Source organism: Melanotaenia boesemani, chromosome 6 (assembly GCF_017639745.1).
Source record: "Melanotaenia boesemani isolate fMelBoe1 chromosome 6, fMelBoe1.pri, whole genome shotgun sequence".
NCBI classification, from domain to species: Eukaryota; Metazoa; Chordata; class Actinopteri; order Atheriniformes; family Melanotaeniidae; genus Melanotaenia; species Melanotaenia boesemani.
The window spans coordinates 32,231,679-32,246,633 of record NC_055687.1 but is presented as its reverse complement, the minus strand read 5'-3'; the positions used below and the strand labels follow the sequence as shown (position 1 = coordinate 32,246,633).

At 39.8% G+C, this 14,955-nt stretch overlaps 1 protein-coding gene across 5 annotated transcripts in view; it reads right to left on the bottom strand.

Moving 5' to 3' along the window:
- oxr1a (oxidation resistance 1a) overlaps positions 1–14,955 on the bottom strand; it is a 184,522-nt gene that overhangs the window by 5,138 nt on the left and 164,429 nt on the right. For 3 of the 5 annotated variants that reach the window (XM_041986974.1, XM_041986975.1, XM_041986976.1), the window contains 6 exons: positions 14,352–14,536; positions 11,931–12,568; positions 9,722–9,887; positions 5,637–5,802; positions 2,761–2,841; positions 935–1,060 (listed from right to left, as the gene is read on the bottom strand). In XM_041986974.1, coding sequence (XP_041842908.1) covers positions 935–1,060; positions 2,761–2,841; positions 5,637–5,802; positions 9,722–9,887; positions 11,931–12,568; positions 14,352–14,536 — 1,362 coding nt within the window. Of the gene's footprint in view, positions 1–934; positions 1,061–2,760; positions 2,842–4,144; positions 5,607–5,636; positions 5,803–9,721; positions 9,888–11,930; positions 12,569–14,351; positions 14,537–14,955 lie in introns of those variants that run through there. The other 2 variants (XM_041986978.1, XM_041986979.1) reach the window with 2 other exon arrangements.

Sequence of the window (14,955 nt, the reverse complement as noted above, 5' to 3'; positions counted from 1 at the left end):
TGCCGCACGCATAGACACGTGCGCGTGCACACAGTTGAGCACACTTGTGTCAGCGGATAGAGTGCACACATCAGAAAACACGTCAACCAGCTGAAAGTCTGACTAAAGTTTGAGTTGAACAAGCTCAATCCACAGTCATCGTGGAAACCTGAGTCGTATTACGGCTTAAAATGGATCCAATATTCTTTGTAGGTTTAATTAACATCAACATGTTTACCTGAACTTTAAGAATATTTAGAACGACTCCACTTCATGAGGACATTTAAAAACCTCAAATTTGTTCTCTTCAGTGTTTTTTTTTTTTAATGACAGCGTTTAGGTCATTTATAGAAATCCGGTCAGTGATAAAGCTTAGAAATGCAACATGACTTCACAGCCAAATCTAGCAGTCACATAATATTTCTATTATTTAGTCATTATCAGATGTCATATCCACACCGTAATGGGCAGGTTACCTGTTACCGCTACAGAGGTCATGAATACATGATTCAGTGGAGCTGATTTTAATGTTGCTGAGATTTACACCCTGATTTTTAAACTGTATGCAAGTTACACATATGAAACTAAAGAACTGAAAACAGGCTAATTATGATTAGTTTGTTTGGATTTTAATTTGATTGTTTGATCAAACTGTTGCGTCGGTGTCGTTAACTTGGTGCTTCCAGGTGTGCAGAAAGAGCTTTTGTACTGCACACCTCTTATGCTGCCCCCAGTGCAGGGGGGCTCACATGAAGGAGAGGTTGATAGTGTTTGGATAACAAGGCTGCTCTATGGTCGAGAGGAATGAAGAGTGGCAACCATTATCAGCCATTGGAACAACAGAAATCTCTTTCAGTGGATGCAGTTCATTGTCAGTTCTGGTCTTTTTGTAGAAGATGTGGAAATATGCAGTGAGCAAGTCTTTTATGTTGGGATGCATGAGAGCAGCCTCTACCTTCTCTATCTGGTCGGCCTCCAGGAGATCACTGGGCTCTTTGAGGTTGGGTTTGAACGTTTCGGGCTCCAGCTCAGTTTTGATGGATGTGCCATGCTTGGAGTTCACTTCTTCCTTGGTAGTAATCTACAAGTACAAATAATAGTTAGTGATGCATGTGCACAGACAACTAGAGGGTTAACTTCCAACATCACCGACACTGAATGGGTTCAGCTCCTCTCATCTATCTATCATTCGGTTTGCATTATATCAGGCAAGCTATAGATCAAACTAGCCAGGCTACACTCCTGGTATTAGTTTACAAAGTACTGGATGGTTTAGGACCAAAATACATTCAGTTCATCTGGTTCGTTATGAACCAACCGGATCATCAGGCTCAGGTCTACTTTCTGTTCCCAGAGTCAGAACTAAACATGGAGCGGCAGAGTTCAGCTTTTATGATCCTCACATGTGGAACAAACTCCCAGAAAACTGCAGGTCTCCGGAAACTCTCAGCAGTTTAAAACCAGGGTTAAAAACTTTTCTATTTGCTGCCTGTTATCAAAACAGCTGTTAATTTCTCATAACGGAACTTTTATTTCTTGCATTTTATCTGTTTTATTTTACCTTTTTTATTTCATTTCTTATATTTATTTTTTAAAGTTTGTTTTTAATGCTTCCTGCACCGTGGTGTAATGCTTTTAATGTTTTATGTAAAGCACTTTGTACTGTCTTGTAAATGAAATGTGCTGTACAAATAAACTTTAAAGGGTTCGGGTGAACTGCTCTAGACCTAGACAGAGGAAGCAACTAGGGAAACTAGCTTTAAATTACAGCTCAAACATGGCAATGAAAACTCAAATTAAAAAGTTTCAGCCCTTTTTTTTATGTGGTTTTAAACCTAGACATTGCTCTGCCAAAATTATATCTGTAACAACATGATGACAATCCCACAATTTGATGAGGATTACTGAATATCTTCCTGGTAGTCAAACACCAGATGACCAGAACTGGTTTGACAGAACTGAGATAGAAAGCAGAAATGCTGTCTGGAAGATGAGAATGCAAAGTGAAAATGAAATCAACCAATGAATAATTTGTATTATTCCCAATCAGTCCATTGGGACTGTTTGGGGGAGTTTATTTATCTTTGTTGATAACAGAGACTGATTGTTGGGCACTATGCTACTGGTGAAGCTCTCATGTTTCAGTTCGCATTCAAGCGCCTACTTGTATTGTCCCTTAGAAAACATCATTCATTCTGTAAGAGGAGTCTTGCTTCCATCCTCTCACCAACACACTGTGTCTTTCTCCTTTAATCCTCTCATCTTCAGTGGGTCAGCCCTACGCAGGCCACATGCCTAAGATTTAGCTTATCTTAGCATCAGAAGCAGTTTTCTTTTTAGAAAAATGGGGAATTTCTTACTGACACACACATCTCTTAACCCTAAACAGTACAGATTTTTCATCACAAACAGCTAGCGTTTTACTGCCTTTTAACCAGACTGATCTTGAGGGCTAAATGACTAAACAAGTCTAAGAAGGACAGCCTGACAGACTCAGATAAGGCTGCTGTCACGTGAAAACCTCATCACACCAAACAAGCCAACTTTTCTGTAATAAGGTGATAACACCGTTTTCAGCCAAAATATAGAGTCTATTTGGTCTTAAAGCTCTTAAAACTACATCTACTAAACCCATGATGTTTATTTAGAGGAATGGGGAAATGTACTTCTAAATGTTAGTATGCAACATCGGCAGCAACAAAAGCCTGCGGTATGGAGCCTAAAGGAGACCATGTTGGTGCAGACAGCAGAGGGAGGGGTAAACAGGGCTGGTCAGGGCACCTGGAGTCGTTTGCAGAGCGAGCGCAGATCTTCGCTGTTTAGCGCATCAATCCGACGGTGGTACTCCGTCAGAGACACTACCTGGTAGTACAAACACAGGAACAGGTGGAAAATAAAACTGGGCCAGTTCTATAGCCAGCCATGGGGATTCCAGCATTTCTTCTTATAATAAGGTGGATGTTAATGGTTGGAATAAGCAAAGTGTAAAACAGGCAAAAAGCCTCTTCAAATAGTTCAGCTTGGATGAAAGAAGGGGGCACATAGTATTTCAGTGCAATTAGTCATTTTGCATGTTTGTGTAATGAGTTTTATACCACTGTTATAAGACGTGGCAGTAGACAAGAAAGCGCGATAGCATGATAGTACAAAGGCTGTTTGTTGATAAAAATCAGCTAATATTTAACTGCTGCAACAAAACTTGCCATGGCTGTATGTCAGCAGCCACAATCCACTACACTGTGAACCAGACAGACCAACACAATGACCCACTAAGCATGGCTACAGTCCAACAAAGCTGCACCCCACGCTGTTGCATACTCAGAGAATTACTGCCTGTGTTCTGCCACAGAACAGAAACAGAAATATTGTTATGTAATACTACACTATATGGGAAATACACATGTGATAAAACAGGAGTGGCCTTGTAAAGTAAATAATGTTTTCACAATTTTTTCTTCCGGTTACACCTGAGATAATTTTGTACTCACCTTGCTATTTACTGGTGTAACTTTTCTGGAAACAAACTGACTCTTTACAGGTCTCAATAATGCAGCAGAAGGGTAAACTACAGCCCTCATGAAAATGACACCCCTGCTTCAGGGATGTCAGATAAAGGAACTTTGCTGCATATGACACTGAAAACGGGTTAGCTTGTAGCATGCTAGCGCTTGGAATATGTTGAGGGAAAAGACGTGGCGTGAAATAAATATTGACCCGGGGTGATAAATGTCAAGGGAAAGGTCAACATTTGGATATAGCCATCGAGTTACGTCTTTTGTTATCAATTGTAAATGAGCTCAAGGAAAAGACCTCAAAAGAGTACTATGTAAGAATTAAAAAATCGGTACGTTTAATAAAGTACAGTTTTACTATAGGACAAGGCTGCTTCTTAAAGGCATTGAAAGGCAACTTTTAGAGAACACAAGCACATCTCATTACACAGTGCCAAGAGGACACAAGCGAATGGGACCAGTGTCCTGACTGCTAAATAGTGGTTAAATAGGAGCCACCCTGTCACCATTCATTGAACTAGACCGAACTGGGATATAGAGCTAGCAGGCTAATTAGCTCTGCTACCGAGTTAGCCTTACTTGCTAAAAACAACAACTGAACATACAGAAATATACGCCGCCAGAGGATATAAAAGAAGCATTACAAAACATACACAAGTGTACTTGGGGGTCTGCCGTTTCTTCTGGTCCTTCCCCCTTCTAGAAAACATTTCCTATTAAATGGGCGAGGTTGAAGCTGAAAAGTCACATTACAGATCCTTTAAGTTCTCCCAGTGTCAGGGTACAGGGAGTTTTCTATAATGCCTGGGAGACTGCTTGTCTAAAATAGAAACATTTTTTTTTCTAAAAGGGTCTCTACGGCGTATGACGTGATTGACACAACTAATGTCCAATAACAACGCGGGTAGGGAGTGAAACTGACCTCCCATTGGTTAAAGAATAATCGACGCTCTGAACTCATGGCAGACAGAATTTAAAGAGACAGTAACACCATTTCCCCAGAGTATATTTCACAAAGCGCGATAAACAACATCCATGGAGACATTTAAAATGTAAATATAAAATCAACATCTGATTTAATGGTTTATTTAAAAGAAAAAGTAATTGTTTACCAAAACCCTATTATTTATTTATTTTTTTTAAAAGTCTAATAATAAAGGTGTAGTTAAAACTTAATCCTTAGGGCTTTACTTATTCAGATGTAGTGGATCATGTACTCTCTGTTTGCCAAAAGGTCCACAGACAAACAAATCAGTCCACTTTGTTTTCTACATCATTCATTTACATTAAAATTTAAATACAGGACACAGCCTCCTTTGTATCAATTTCTTCCTACAGTGACTGCATCCTTTTCATTAACCTCTGGTTTTTGAACAGTCATCCACTCAATGCAAATTGTGCATATCTGCACACGAAATACAGAAAATCTACAGGCTATACTTTTCACTGCTATCTAGTCTAACTTCCACATAATGTAAATCTATAACAATGCCACCCAAAGTTGATTGTGACAAAGGAGGAAGAAGTCAAAGCAGTGTCACATTTCTTTTAGGGGGTTATTTCATAATCAAACAAGCACGGGCAACTCATACTAGCTGGTCATTTGTCATTCAGCAGATGAAGCTGACAAATGCTGACCAACACTACTTGACACGCACATGACGTATGATGAAACTACTATAGAGTGACCAAGAAGAATAAACAATTACACAAACATGCAAAACACTTTGGTTGGAAGTTCAGAGTAGTGCATTTCCAAGCAAAGCAAAGTGTGACACATCATAGCTTACAGAGTGACAAAAAGTTGAAACAAAGATTTACCATTAAACCAAGAAATATGCAGTGATACACAAAGGTGCAAAATACTGAAGCAGAATACAAAACTGAGGCTTGACAACTACACAATTCAAATCTGCACAATACACAATACATCCACACTATGCACTGTATAATTAAAGCAAATCAGTTATTCAACATTTAATTTAGCATAACACTAAATCTAACAATTACAGCACTTAAGCTTGTGCTTTTACAGGTTATGGATTAAACTGCGATGGAGAACAGTTTTTAATCCATATCTGTGAGACTTTGAACAACACAAAAGATGCACCATAAAGTAAGGAAATCTATCCACATAGACCTTACCTCCCATTCCTTGACATTGAGGTCAGTAATGAGCTCATCCTCGGCTGACTCTGATACCTCATTCTTCTTGACAACCATGAACCCAGGCTCTTGTCCCATACCCCTGACCCCCTCTCCGTACATATCTGGGCTCCACTGCAGGAAGAACACATACAGGTGGTCTGACCTGGGGAGGAAGCACAAGACACACATGAAACAGCTTCATTGCACAGAGTATATGCATTATTCATTACAGGGTGAAAACTTAGCTCTTTTAAGGAGTCATAGGGTAGTTTTCTGAGAGTACGCCATAAAACAAAAGCAATGTAGAAAGAGATGCTTTAAAAAAACCCTCCAGTGAGGGTTTATACTCGATTTAAAAATAACCCTATTGCAATTTGTTTATAAATCAAGATGTTTGTTAACTTAAATAACTCAGACCAACATCTAGCATTAAAATTGATTATCACTGATTAAAATCAACCACAGTTTCACTCCAATCTCCTTTAAATCAGTCATATTACAGAGCAGGAAGCCAGTTAATGTCAAACACATACACAGCTCCAGATCATTATATGATGCTACTGATTATCAATAGTGAACACAGCACAAGCCATGCAACACTATGGTTGGCAGATGTGAAAAGAGCGTTTGAATGTGAGGCTGCTGGGTTGAACTCAGTGCCATAGATGGGCATACTTATTCAGCAGCCCATTCTCTCCCTCACAGTAATGTCAGGAAACTTAAACACACATCTTACGGGTCATTTCCCATTTAGGTCAAGCTACAAGGAGAGTAGCAGCATCTGAATAAACAAGACTGTAAGAACTGTGTTGTCAGTCAAAGATTTATAAATCACTTCTCCCACACCCCTCAGTCTTCTTGCAGCACAAAGATGGGTAAAAATTAATGAGCTAGAACATGTTTAAGTCCTGCATTTTAGAGCAGGCTTTGAATCTGACATATCTTTGGGTTATTATCTCCATTAGCAACATGCGTCACAAAAAACTTGCTGTGATCAAGTGGGAAATACTGTAGCTTAGCAACCTGTGAACAAAAACATATAACAAGATTTCTGAAGTTCATACTGAATGATGAGAGGGTTATTTCAATATTATAACTTCTGAGACATTTATAGAACAATGAAAAATGCTAAACGTTTAAGTGCCAGAAAATAAGAAAACCAAAAACTTCAAGTTTTAAATTTAGGTTTAGATTAACAATTTATGAGATATTGCACCATATTATTACTAATTTAGCATAAACTAAGTCAGAATGTGGACGCAGTGTAAATAAAACTAAGTAGACCTTGCTGCCTCCACTGGAACTAAGAGGGCTAGCAGCATCCATGTTGTGGCAGAAAATCAAACAGCATACCAGCATCAACACCACACACCAATCAAGCACAGTGGTGGAGGAGTGATGACTTGGCTTCGTTTTGGAGCCACTGACCGTCTGTATACCAAAGTATTCTACCGTCAAATGTGAGAACATCTCTTTGTTTGACAGCTAAAGCTTGACCCAAATTGGATCATGCAGTAGCACACCTGCAAGTTTGCAACAGAAAGGTTTAAAAAAGAGAATATGTTGTATTGGCCTTTAGCAGGATTAAAAGAATGACTGCAAACCCCAATGAATGGCTTAAACATCGTAAACAAAAAATAATGGGTCAAAATTACTCTATAAAAACCTCTGTTGGGTATTCTTGTGTTTCCAGCATTGGAACAAACAAAACAGCATGTAAACACACCACAAACATGCTTCACACTGCTGTCCAGGATATAACAATCTACACAAACACAACATGGGAAAGCATCAGACTGCAATGATTAATATTAAATAAATACATAAATAAAAAGGTTCAAGGTTACTCTATTAATACCCACAGGTAGATTTGTTTTGCAGCAACAATGATAGCATTTGGCATTCCATAACAAAGCACACATACACACCAAACCTCACAAGACCGAGTGAAAAGTCAAAACAAAAAAGTACTCAGTGTTCCACCATCCACCAATGCAGCAGCAAGGATACGGAAATAGATAAATAAGATTAAGATGGATAAAAATAAATAAAAACAACAGAAAAATTTTGGGAAATAAAATCAATGAGATAAAAACTAGGATAAAGAGAGCTAAAGAACAGGATAAATAAACAATAAATAAAATAAAGTGCAAATGTCACTACTTCTTATTGAGCTCTGAGACGGTGACAGGAACAAAGCTGTTTTATTAAGCTTTGTCCTGCACCTTGGGACTAAAAACCTCTGTCCAGAGGGATAAAGCTGGAATTCACCCCGTAGACTAAGATAGGAGTGATTATAAAGAATGGATAAAGCCATCCTCTGTACCGGTGTGGTGTACAGGGAGGCTGGACAAGACTGTGACACACCAATCAGGCGACTGGAACATCTCACTATGTGGTTGAGTTTTTCCTCTGTAACAGAGGTCTGACCGAACCATGCCACCAAGTAAAAAGATAAACAGGCTCAATAAAAGAATGATAAAACACAGTCAACATTGTTCGGTCAATGTGGAAATAAACAGTGTTTACATTCTGTTGCTACCTTCCTTCTCATGCATTCATCTGAAATGTAGAACAGCCAACTAGAGTGAGATGTTAATGAAATCTGATATTTACTGATGCTCAGGATGCGCCCGAACATGAAGTAAAACATGAGTGGTTGGTGTCCAGGTGGATCTTCTCACTTTGACAAAGACACCTTAAAGTAACCAAACTGGGCAACAAGCCAGTGTTCTGTTACAAATTAGCTCTAAATCTGGTTCAGATGAAAGATTTTTAAATTGAAGTGTCTTATCAAATTATCTCATTAGTATAATGGGGATTCATTCACCACATCAGCAGATCATAAGGACCCACACAGAAGAACATTTTTCTTTGTAATGTGTCTCCATCAAGTGTGAAGAGCTCTAAATGTAATTACGGGCAGTGCTGACTTCGCAACTGTACAGTCAGACTGAATGACCCAACTTGAGATATGTCTGCTTGTGCATGGGTATTTTGACTGAGATATTTCTTTGCACTCTTTGTCCACATGTAAACACAGTTGTTAGAAACCGAAAATGAACTCTGGTAAAAAAAAAAAAAAAAAAGGGTGATGATATTTGGATAATCTGGCTGTGCTCTGTGGACAGGTTAACTGGTGTTTTTTGGTTTGCAACATCAGACTGTGTGGCTCGTGTCACAATATGTGCCATTCAGTTCTCTGATTTAATGGCAATGGCAGACGTAGCCAAGATTTTGCTGGCACCATATTAACAGGACTTTTTTTAACATGTTTCAGTATAAAAACACAGTTAGTGGTTCACTAAACTGAAGAACGAAGGTGTCACAAAGCATCATTGAGGATGGTGCTGCATAAAACGCTGGAAGCTGTGATTGTTTTTGTCAGCCTTCTGATTGGCCAACATGGATGCTAAGTGGCTAGATTGAAACCTTTGGTTTGGTATAGTCCTGAGAATGTTCCAATCATTATGTTTACAACTCAATAGATTTCTTTGTAAACAGTGCCACATGGACGTGATTATTTTTGGGGAACTTAGGAAGGAAAAGTCAGGTTTGCAAAATACCCATGTTTGTATAGTCTCAAATCCATAAAACAAACCATGACTTGTAGCTGAGATGACATGCATTCTGAAGATATATATATATATTACTTTTGATGCAAAACACACATTCTACCACTTTAACCAATCCCCTGTTGTGTGTGTGCCAAAGCTTAGACGTGAAGAGTGAGTTTGTTTCCCTGCAGAGTGAATGAATAATAAATCATCTTACTGTCTTGCAGAGGCAGCACAGAGCGATGGGCAGAAGCCACACTGGGAGTTGGACCTGACAGGGAGTGGGTGTTTGATTGGTCTCAAGGATTAAAGGGATTCAAGGTGAGGGGCCTCAGTTATTGTGGTTTGCCAGGAATATAATACAAGCTTACGTTACACAGTTCCCATTTTAAATAGCCCCCCCCCCGTCATATCAGGTACAGCACAGGTTTTATAATTTTCAAGCCCATTATCTAAGTTAACACCAAGCCTTATTTACATTTGTATTCAAATGCATTCAGTGGGAGGTATGGAAGAGGTACTGACCTCTCTTGCGGCACAGCAAACCAGTACTCGTGCTTCTTGCCTTGCTGAGCATACTGCTGCATGGAGGCGCTGGCATTGGAAACAAATGTCTTCTTCATTGGCTTCCCCACTCGCAGACACAGGAACTTGTGTGAGCGATGCTTCCTCCTCTCAGCAGACCCTGTACCTGGTAAAGAAATGGTTACAGAAGCATAAAAATCTGAGTTTGTATGGCCAAAAATTATGACTGCTGTTTTGAAGAGTGTCATCTTTAGGGAAAAACTCCTGTCTCACTGTCTTGGCTGTACAGTGAGTATGAAGCTGCAGGAGCCAGTTAGCTTAACTTCAATAAAATAACAGTGTTGGTTGTGCAACACTAATGACTCTCCAGCAAGTAGTTTGCTTAATGTTAACAAAATAACTGTCTTGGTTGTACAGTGAGTGTGAAGCTACAGAAGAGGTTAGCTTGGCTTAACAAGAATACCAACTAGCACTGGTCAGGACTTTATTCAAGTCTTATGATTGTTCAAATGAAAAAATATAACTTGTAAATAAGAGAGCTTTAGAAGGGCTGGGAACAAAATTTAGTTAAATCTAGACAGTGACAGATTGTTATTTCTCTGTGCTTCAAGGCTGCATGCTACACTAAGGTAATCAGATGCTAGCTTTAGCTAGCAAATGATCAAATTCCCCAAAACCATTAAATTAAAAGGCACACGATTAGGTATCAAAAGTTATGCAATAAAAAAAATTCTCCTTTTCATCATTAACTGCTTTACTGACTTATCTTCCCCTCATTGTTTACCACAGCCATCATTAGTCATTGTGTGACAGTTACACATCGAGTGACATAACATAGCGAAGTACTGCACATTAATTGGTAGTGGGACAGATTTTTCCTGCCCGTGGCAGATCAGTGGCCTATTATAATGTCACAACTCCAGGAAGCTGAATGGGATGACCGTGCCCTAGACATTACACTTGCTTCAGCATGGATAACATGCAACTGGCAAACAACAATCGGGCTGAATCTGCTTTCACAATACAGCTTTGTGAGACAATTTTTCTTTTAAAATGAGTGCATTCAATAATAAAAAAAAGCTTGATTCATATACAGAACAATGTGAAGCTCTGCTGAGATGCATGCAAGTCAGACCTGCTTCTGCAGTTCAGTTCTGTGTGGCAATAACAGCCAGAAGTCTGTCTCATACTGCCTTGCTTTGGTTTGTCTTTAGGAGAAAAATCTTTTCAGAATCACAACTATGAGTTCAACTAGACAAGATTATGAGAGCACATACTTTGCTCTCCAGTTTCATCAACATAGGGTGGCTTAATTTAGAGTATTACATGCAGTATCTGATCATTACTTTGCTGAAGACAGTTTCCCAGCATAGTAAACATTGACACATTCATGAAGTTAGCTGCGTAGGATGTTCCTGTTTGTGTATGATATGCAAAAATGTGGGTGAAAGTGAAATATACACTCAGTTATGGAAGGCTTTTCAAGGAAAGTAGGAAGGAAAGTATATTTTATGGAAGAGTTTTGTTTACTCAAATATAAAAATGGTTGCCTTATATTTAAACTATGCTAGAAAATGTGAAACTGCTGAGATACTCTAAATGTTATAATTGCACTTCTGCTTTAAGATGATGTTTGGCATAAGGAACTATTAACACAACAACAATCTTTAACCTTAAACTTGGAAATGAACACAGGATTGTGAAATTTAGTATTTGTACGAATGGACATGAAAGCAAAACCAGATAAAGATGCAAAATATAAATGAAACCTCTTTGAATGTCGTCATTTTGATGTTTCCCCTTTGGCGACCAGGTGTGTCTGTGACATTGTGGTGTTTGATAGGCTTTTGCTTATCGCACAGAGGAGAGGCCCAGACCACCAAAGCTAGAGATCAAAGAACTGCATAAACCCTTTAAAGCCAGGCAAGCTCGCAAAGCTGATAGCAACAGTAAGGGTACCATTTCTCTTCGTCTTTATTTTCCAATTACTAGCAACAAGGCAGAGTGGGAACAGAAAGGTTATCAGGGAGCTACATGAGAAACGTGATTGTGGAGCAGCCAGAGAGAAGAAAAATTCACTTTGATTGTCTTCAGAAGAACGTGGATGTCGAGGTGCAGCTACAAGACAACACAAGGCCAGGCTGATCTGCACCTCAAGGTAAAAAAAAAGAGAAACTTTCTGGATGCAACTCAGTAAAAGTGTGTTTACCCTCTGCAGAGTTCTGTGTGCTGTCCTTTTCCTTCTGCTCGGCGTTCTTCTCCTCTTCCTTGCCTTGTTGCATAGTGTCTGTTTCGGAGATGTCTGACCCCTGGTTGGCATCCCCCTGTGGACTGGCTGTGGCTGAGCTTTGGGACCCTGGACGGGAAGTGCTGCTGCTGGGACCCTGGGCCTGGCTAGTGCTGCTGCTGGTGGTGGTGGTGGGTGTGCTTAGTGGCTTCTCTACACTGTGCTGCTTGGATCCCATGGGGGACTGGCTATCATTGACTGTGGAAGTGTCTGGTGGATTGTCCTCTGCTTTTGCAGTGGTGGGCTCCTCAGGCTGGCTGACTGAGCAGCTGCGGGCACTGCCTGGGGGTTGTGAACCAGCAGCCTCCACCTGGGTGATGGTTTGCACAGACTCCGTGGAAGCACCAGAGGACTTGTCCAGGCAGAGGTCCTCGCTGGATGCTTGCTCCTCCTCCCGAATGGGGGATAGGTCAGTTTCAGTGAAGACGTCCTCTGAGAAGGAGCAATCGGTGCTTCGTGGGGCCATGCTGCCACTGTCATTAGCCCCTGGTTCCCTCAGGCGGTGCTCTGGGTCCTTCTGCTGGGAGGGATGCCTCTCAGCTGGTAGAGGCTCCAAGTCACTGAGAAGATGAAAGTGGAACAAAAACTAATTAAATAATTGATTAACTTGACGACATTTCTCCACATGCTCAACATACAGGTGCACACAGACTTCAGGAAACCAAGGATTTTCTAGAGCTTGACCCAAATTAGGGAATATATACTGTATATGTCCAGCATTTGCTGGTCCTATAACGTGATAGAAGCACAACACTGAACACCTTTAACCAATCATCAGCCACTTCAGTCACATTAAAGTAAATTAACAGAGCTGTCACACAGCACTTTTCTTCCTGCTCCAATTCTGTCATCATTATTTAATGTTGGGTCAAACAAAATAGAAAAAAACTAAACATGAAGGACAAGCTGGACTTTGCTGTCAGGTTAGTAAATCCGACAAGTCCTGCAACTTAACCTGCATGTTTTAATACCCCTTAGAGCATTGTTGAAAACATCTTAGAGTTGATTCAGTTGTGTGATGATATCCACTCAGAGGGTAAAAGATGCGTTTGATCTGATGATTTCACTTATGTTACTTCGGCATTTGATCTGCTTTTCAAAGGAATTGTGCAAATTCCATTATGAAATAACGGAGGACAGAGAAAGCAGTCCAAGCCTTGATGCTCCACATGAACTACACAAAAACGTGATTGTTTGTGACACAATCAGGCCGTATTTCAGTAGATGCACAATGTCTCCTGGGAGTACCACTTATTTTGTAAATAGGAAACAGCATGGCAGATGAAGAATAAGCGGTGACCAGGCCAACATCCTCATGAACGAAATCTGAGCAAAAATGGGATGTGAACTTTTTCTGATTTGGATCTTTAGCCATGAGCTGAAATGCCAGGCTTTGTGTTCAGGCAGCCATATGCACAACCGATCATGTGATTACAAGTCAAATAGATCTGAGGGATAAAGATATTTGTACACCTTCATTTTGTAATAATCATTTTAATCATTTTAATCCCTAATACCAATCAGTTTTTCATCTCATTGTACATGAGATCTGATTTGTGTATATAAAAACCAGCACACTTCCTATGAACACACTCTGCAGGCACTTGTTGCTCAGCTGTGTGTTCAGACACACATTCACACACACAGAGGTCAGCAGAGAGTGAGACAGAGAAATGGGACATACAGACAATAGGCCAAAGCTGAGGAAACAGCTGGGCCAGGCACAGAAATCTGCCATTTGCCAGCACAATAACAGCTCAATTGGCAACACTCAACCAGCTTAAACACAGCTTTGCTCTAAAGGAAACAGCAAGACAATATCTTTTCAGGGTTCACAATGCTACGTCCTATGTGTTGTTCTCAGAAAATGCATCTGACAACACTACAATAGTAAAATAATCAAGGCTGAATACTAAATGAATATGTTAGGAAAAAATCAGCATGGGGAAAGTAGTAAATCCTCTGAGGTGTCTGCATCCTTCTGCACAACCAAGTGAGCAATCACAATGTAGGAGGCCGAAGGCACACTTCATTAACCCTGCTGTAATTGCCATTTCCTTCATTTTTTACAATTGGAGGAGGAATTAAACTGCATTGGTTGTTGATACAATCTGATCATTGGTGCAGCAGTGATATCGATTGCAGTGAGGCAGCATGAAGGTAAAAGTGAGAAAAACATGGAAGATACAGTATATTTATAAGGCTTTAGTAGCAGAAAATCAGAATTACAGGTCATTTTCAATATAAACATTGATACTTAATTTTTTTTATTTTGATAGCATGCATGGTTCTGAGCCCTTACAGAAGTGGTGCACATAGAATAATTGCATGGCTTTCTCTTACTCTGGGACGGTTTCTCTGATCTTGGGGTCAGTGATCTCCTTGCAGATTGCGGCAGACTGCACCTCCTCCAGAGGGCACATGATACCGTATTCTTCACATCCATGGGCCTGAACCAGGGGGTCCATGCGGTGAGGATCGAACATGATGTTGTTGGGTGTCACCAGCAACACTCCACTAACTGCACCCTGTAAATAAAAAAAAGGAGATACCAGGAAACATTAAGGAATTATTTTATGCACAAGATCTTTTAATATATAACAGAAAAAGCTTTGCATGTTAGCACACCGCATAACAGAATTCCTCAAATTTCCAGAATTCCCAGCTACTTTTTTACCATGTTGTTTTTGGCATTCATGCATAAATAAGTATTTGTTACTTATTTGTGTCCTTTCAAATATTTGCTAGAATATTTTAGTTGTAAGTACTGCATCTCCCAAAAATAATATTAAAAAAAACAACCAAACCAGTGCAGAAAAATTAATTTGAGCTACAAAACTAAACACAGGCATCAGAATCACTGCCCATAGAAAAAGTAAACTTTTCTTCTGTCATCCCACTCCAACATCATGAATTAACAGTATATTATGGCACTCCAACATTTTTT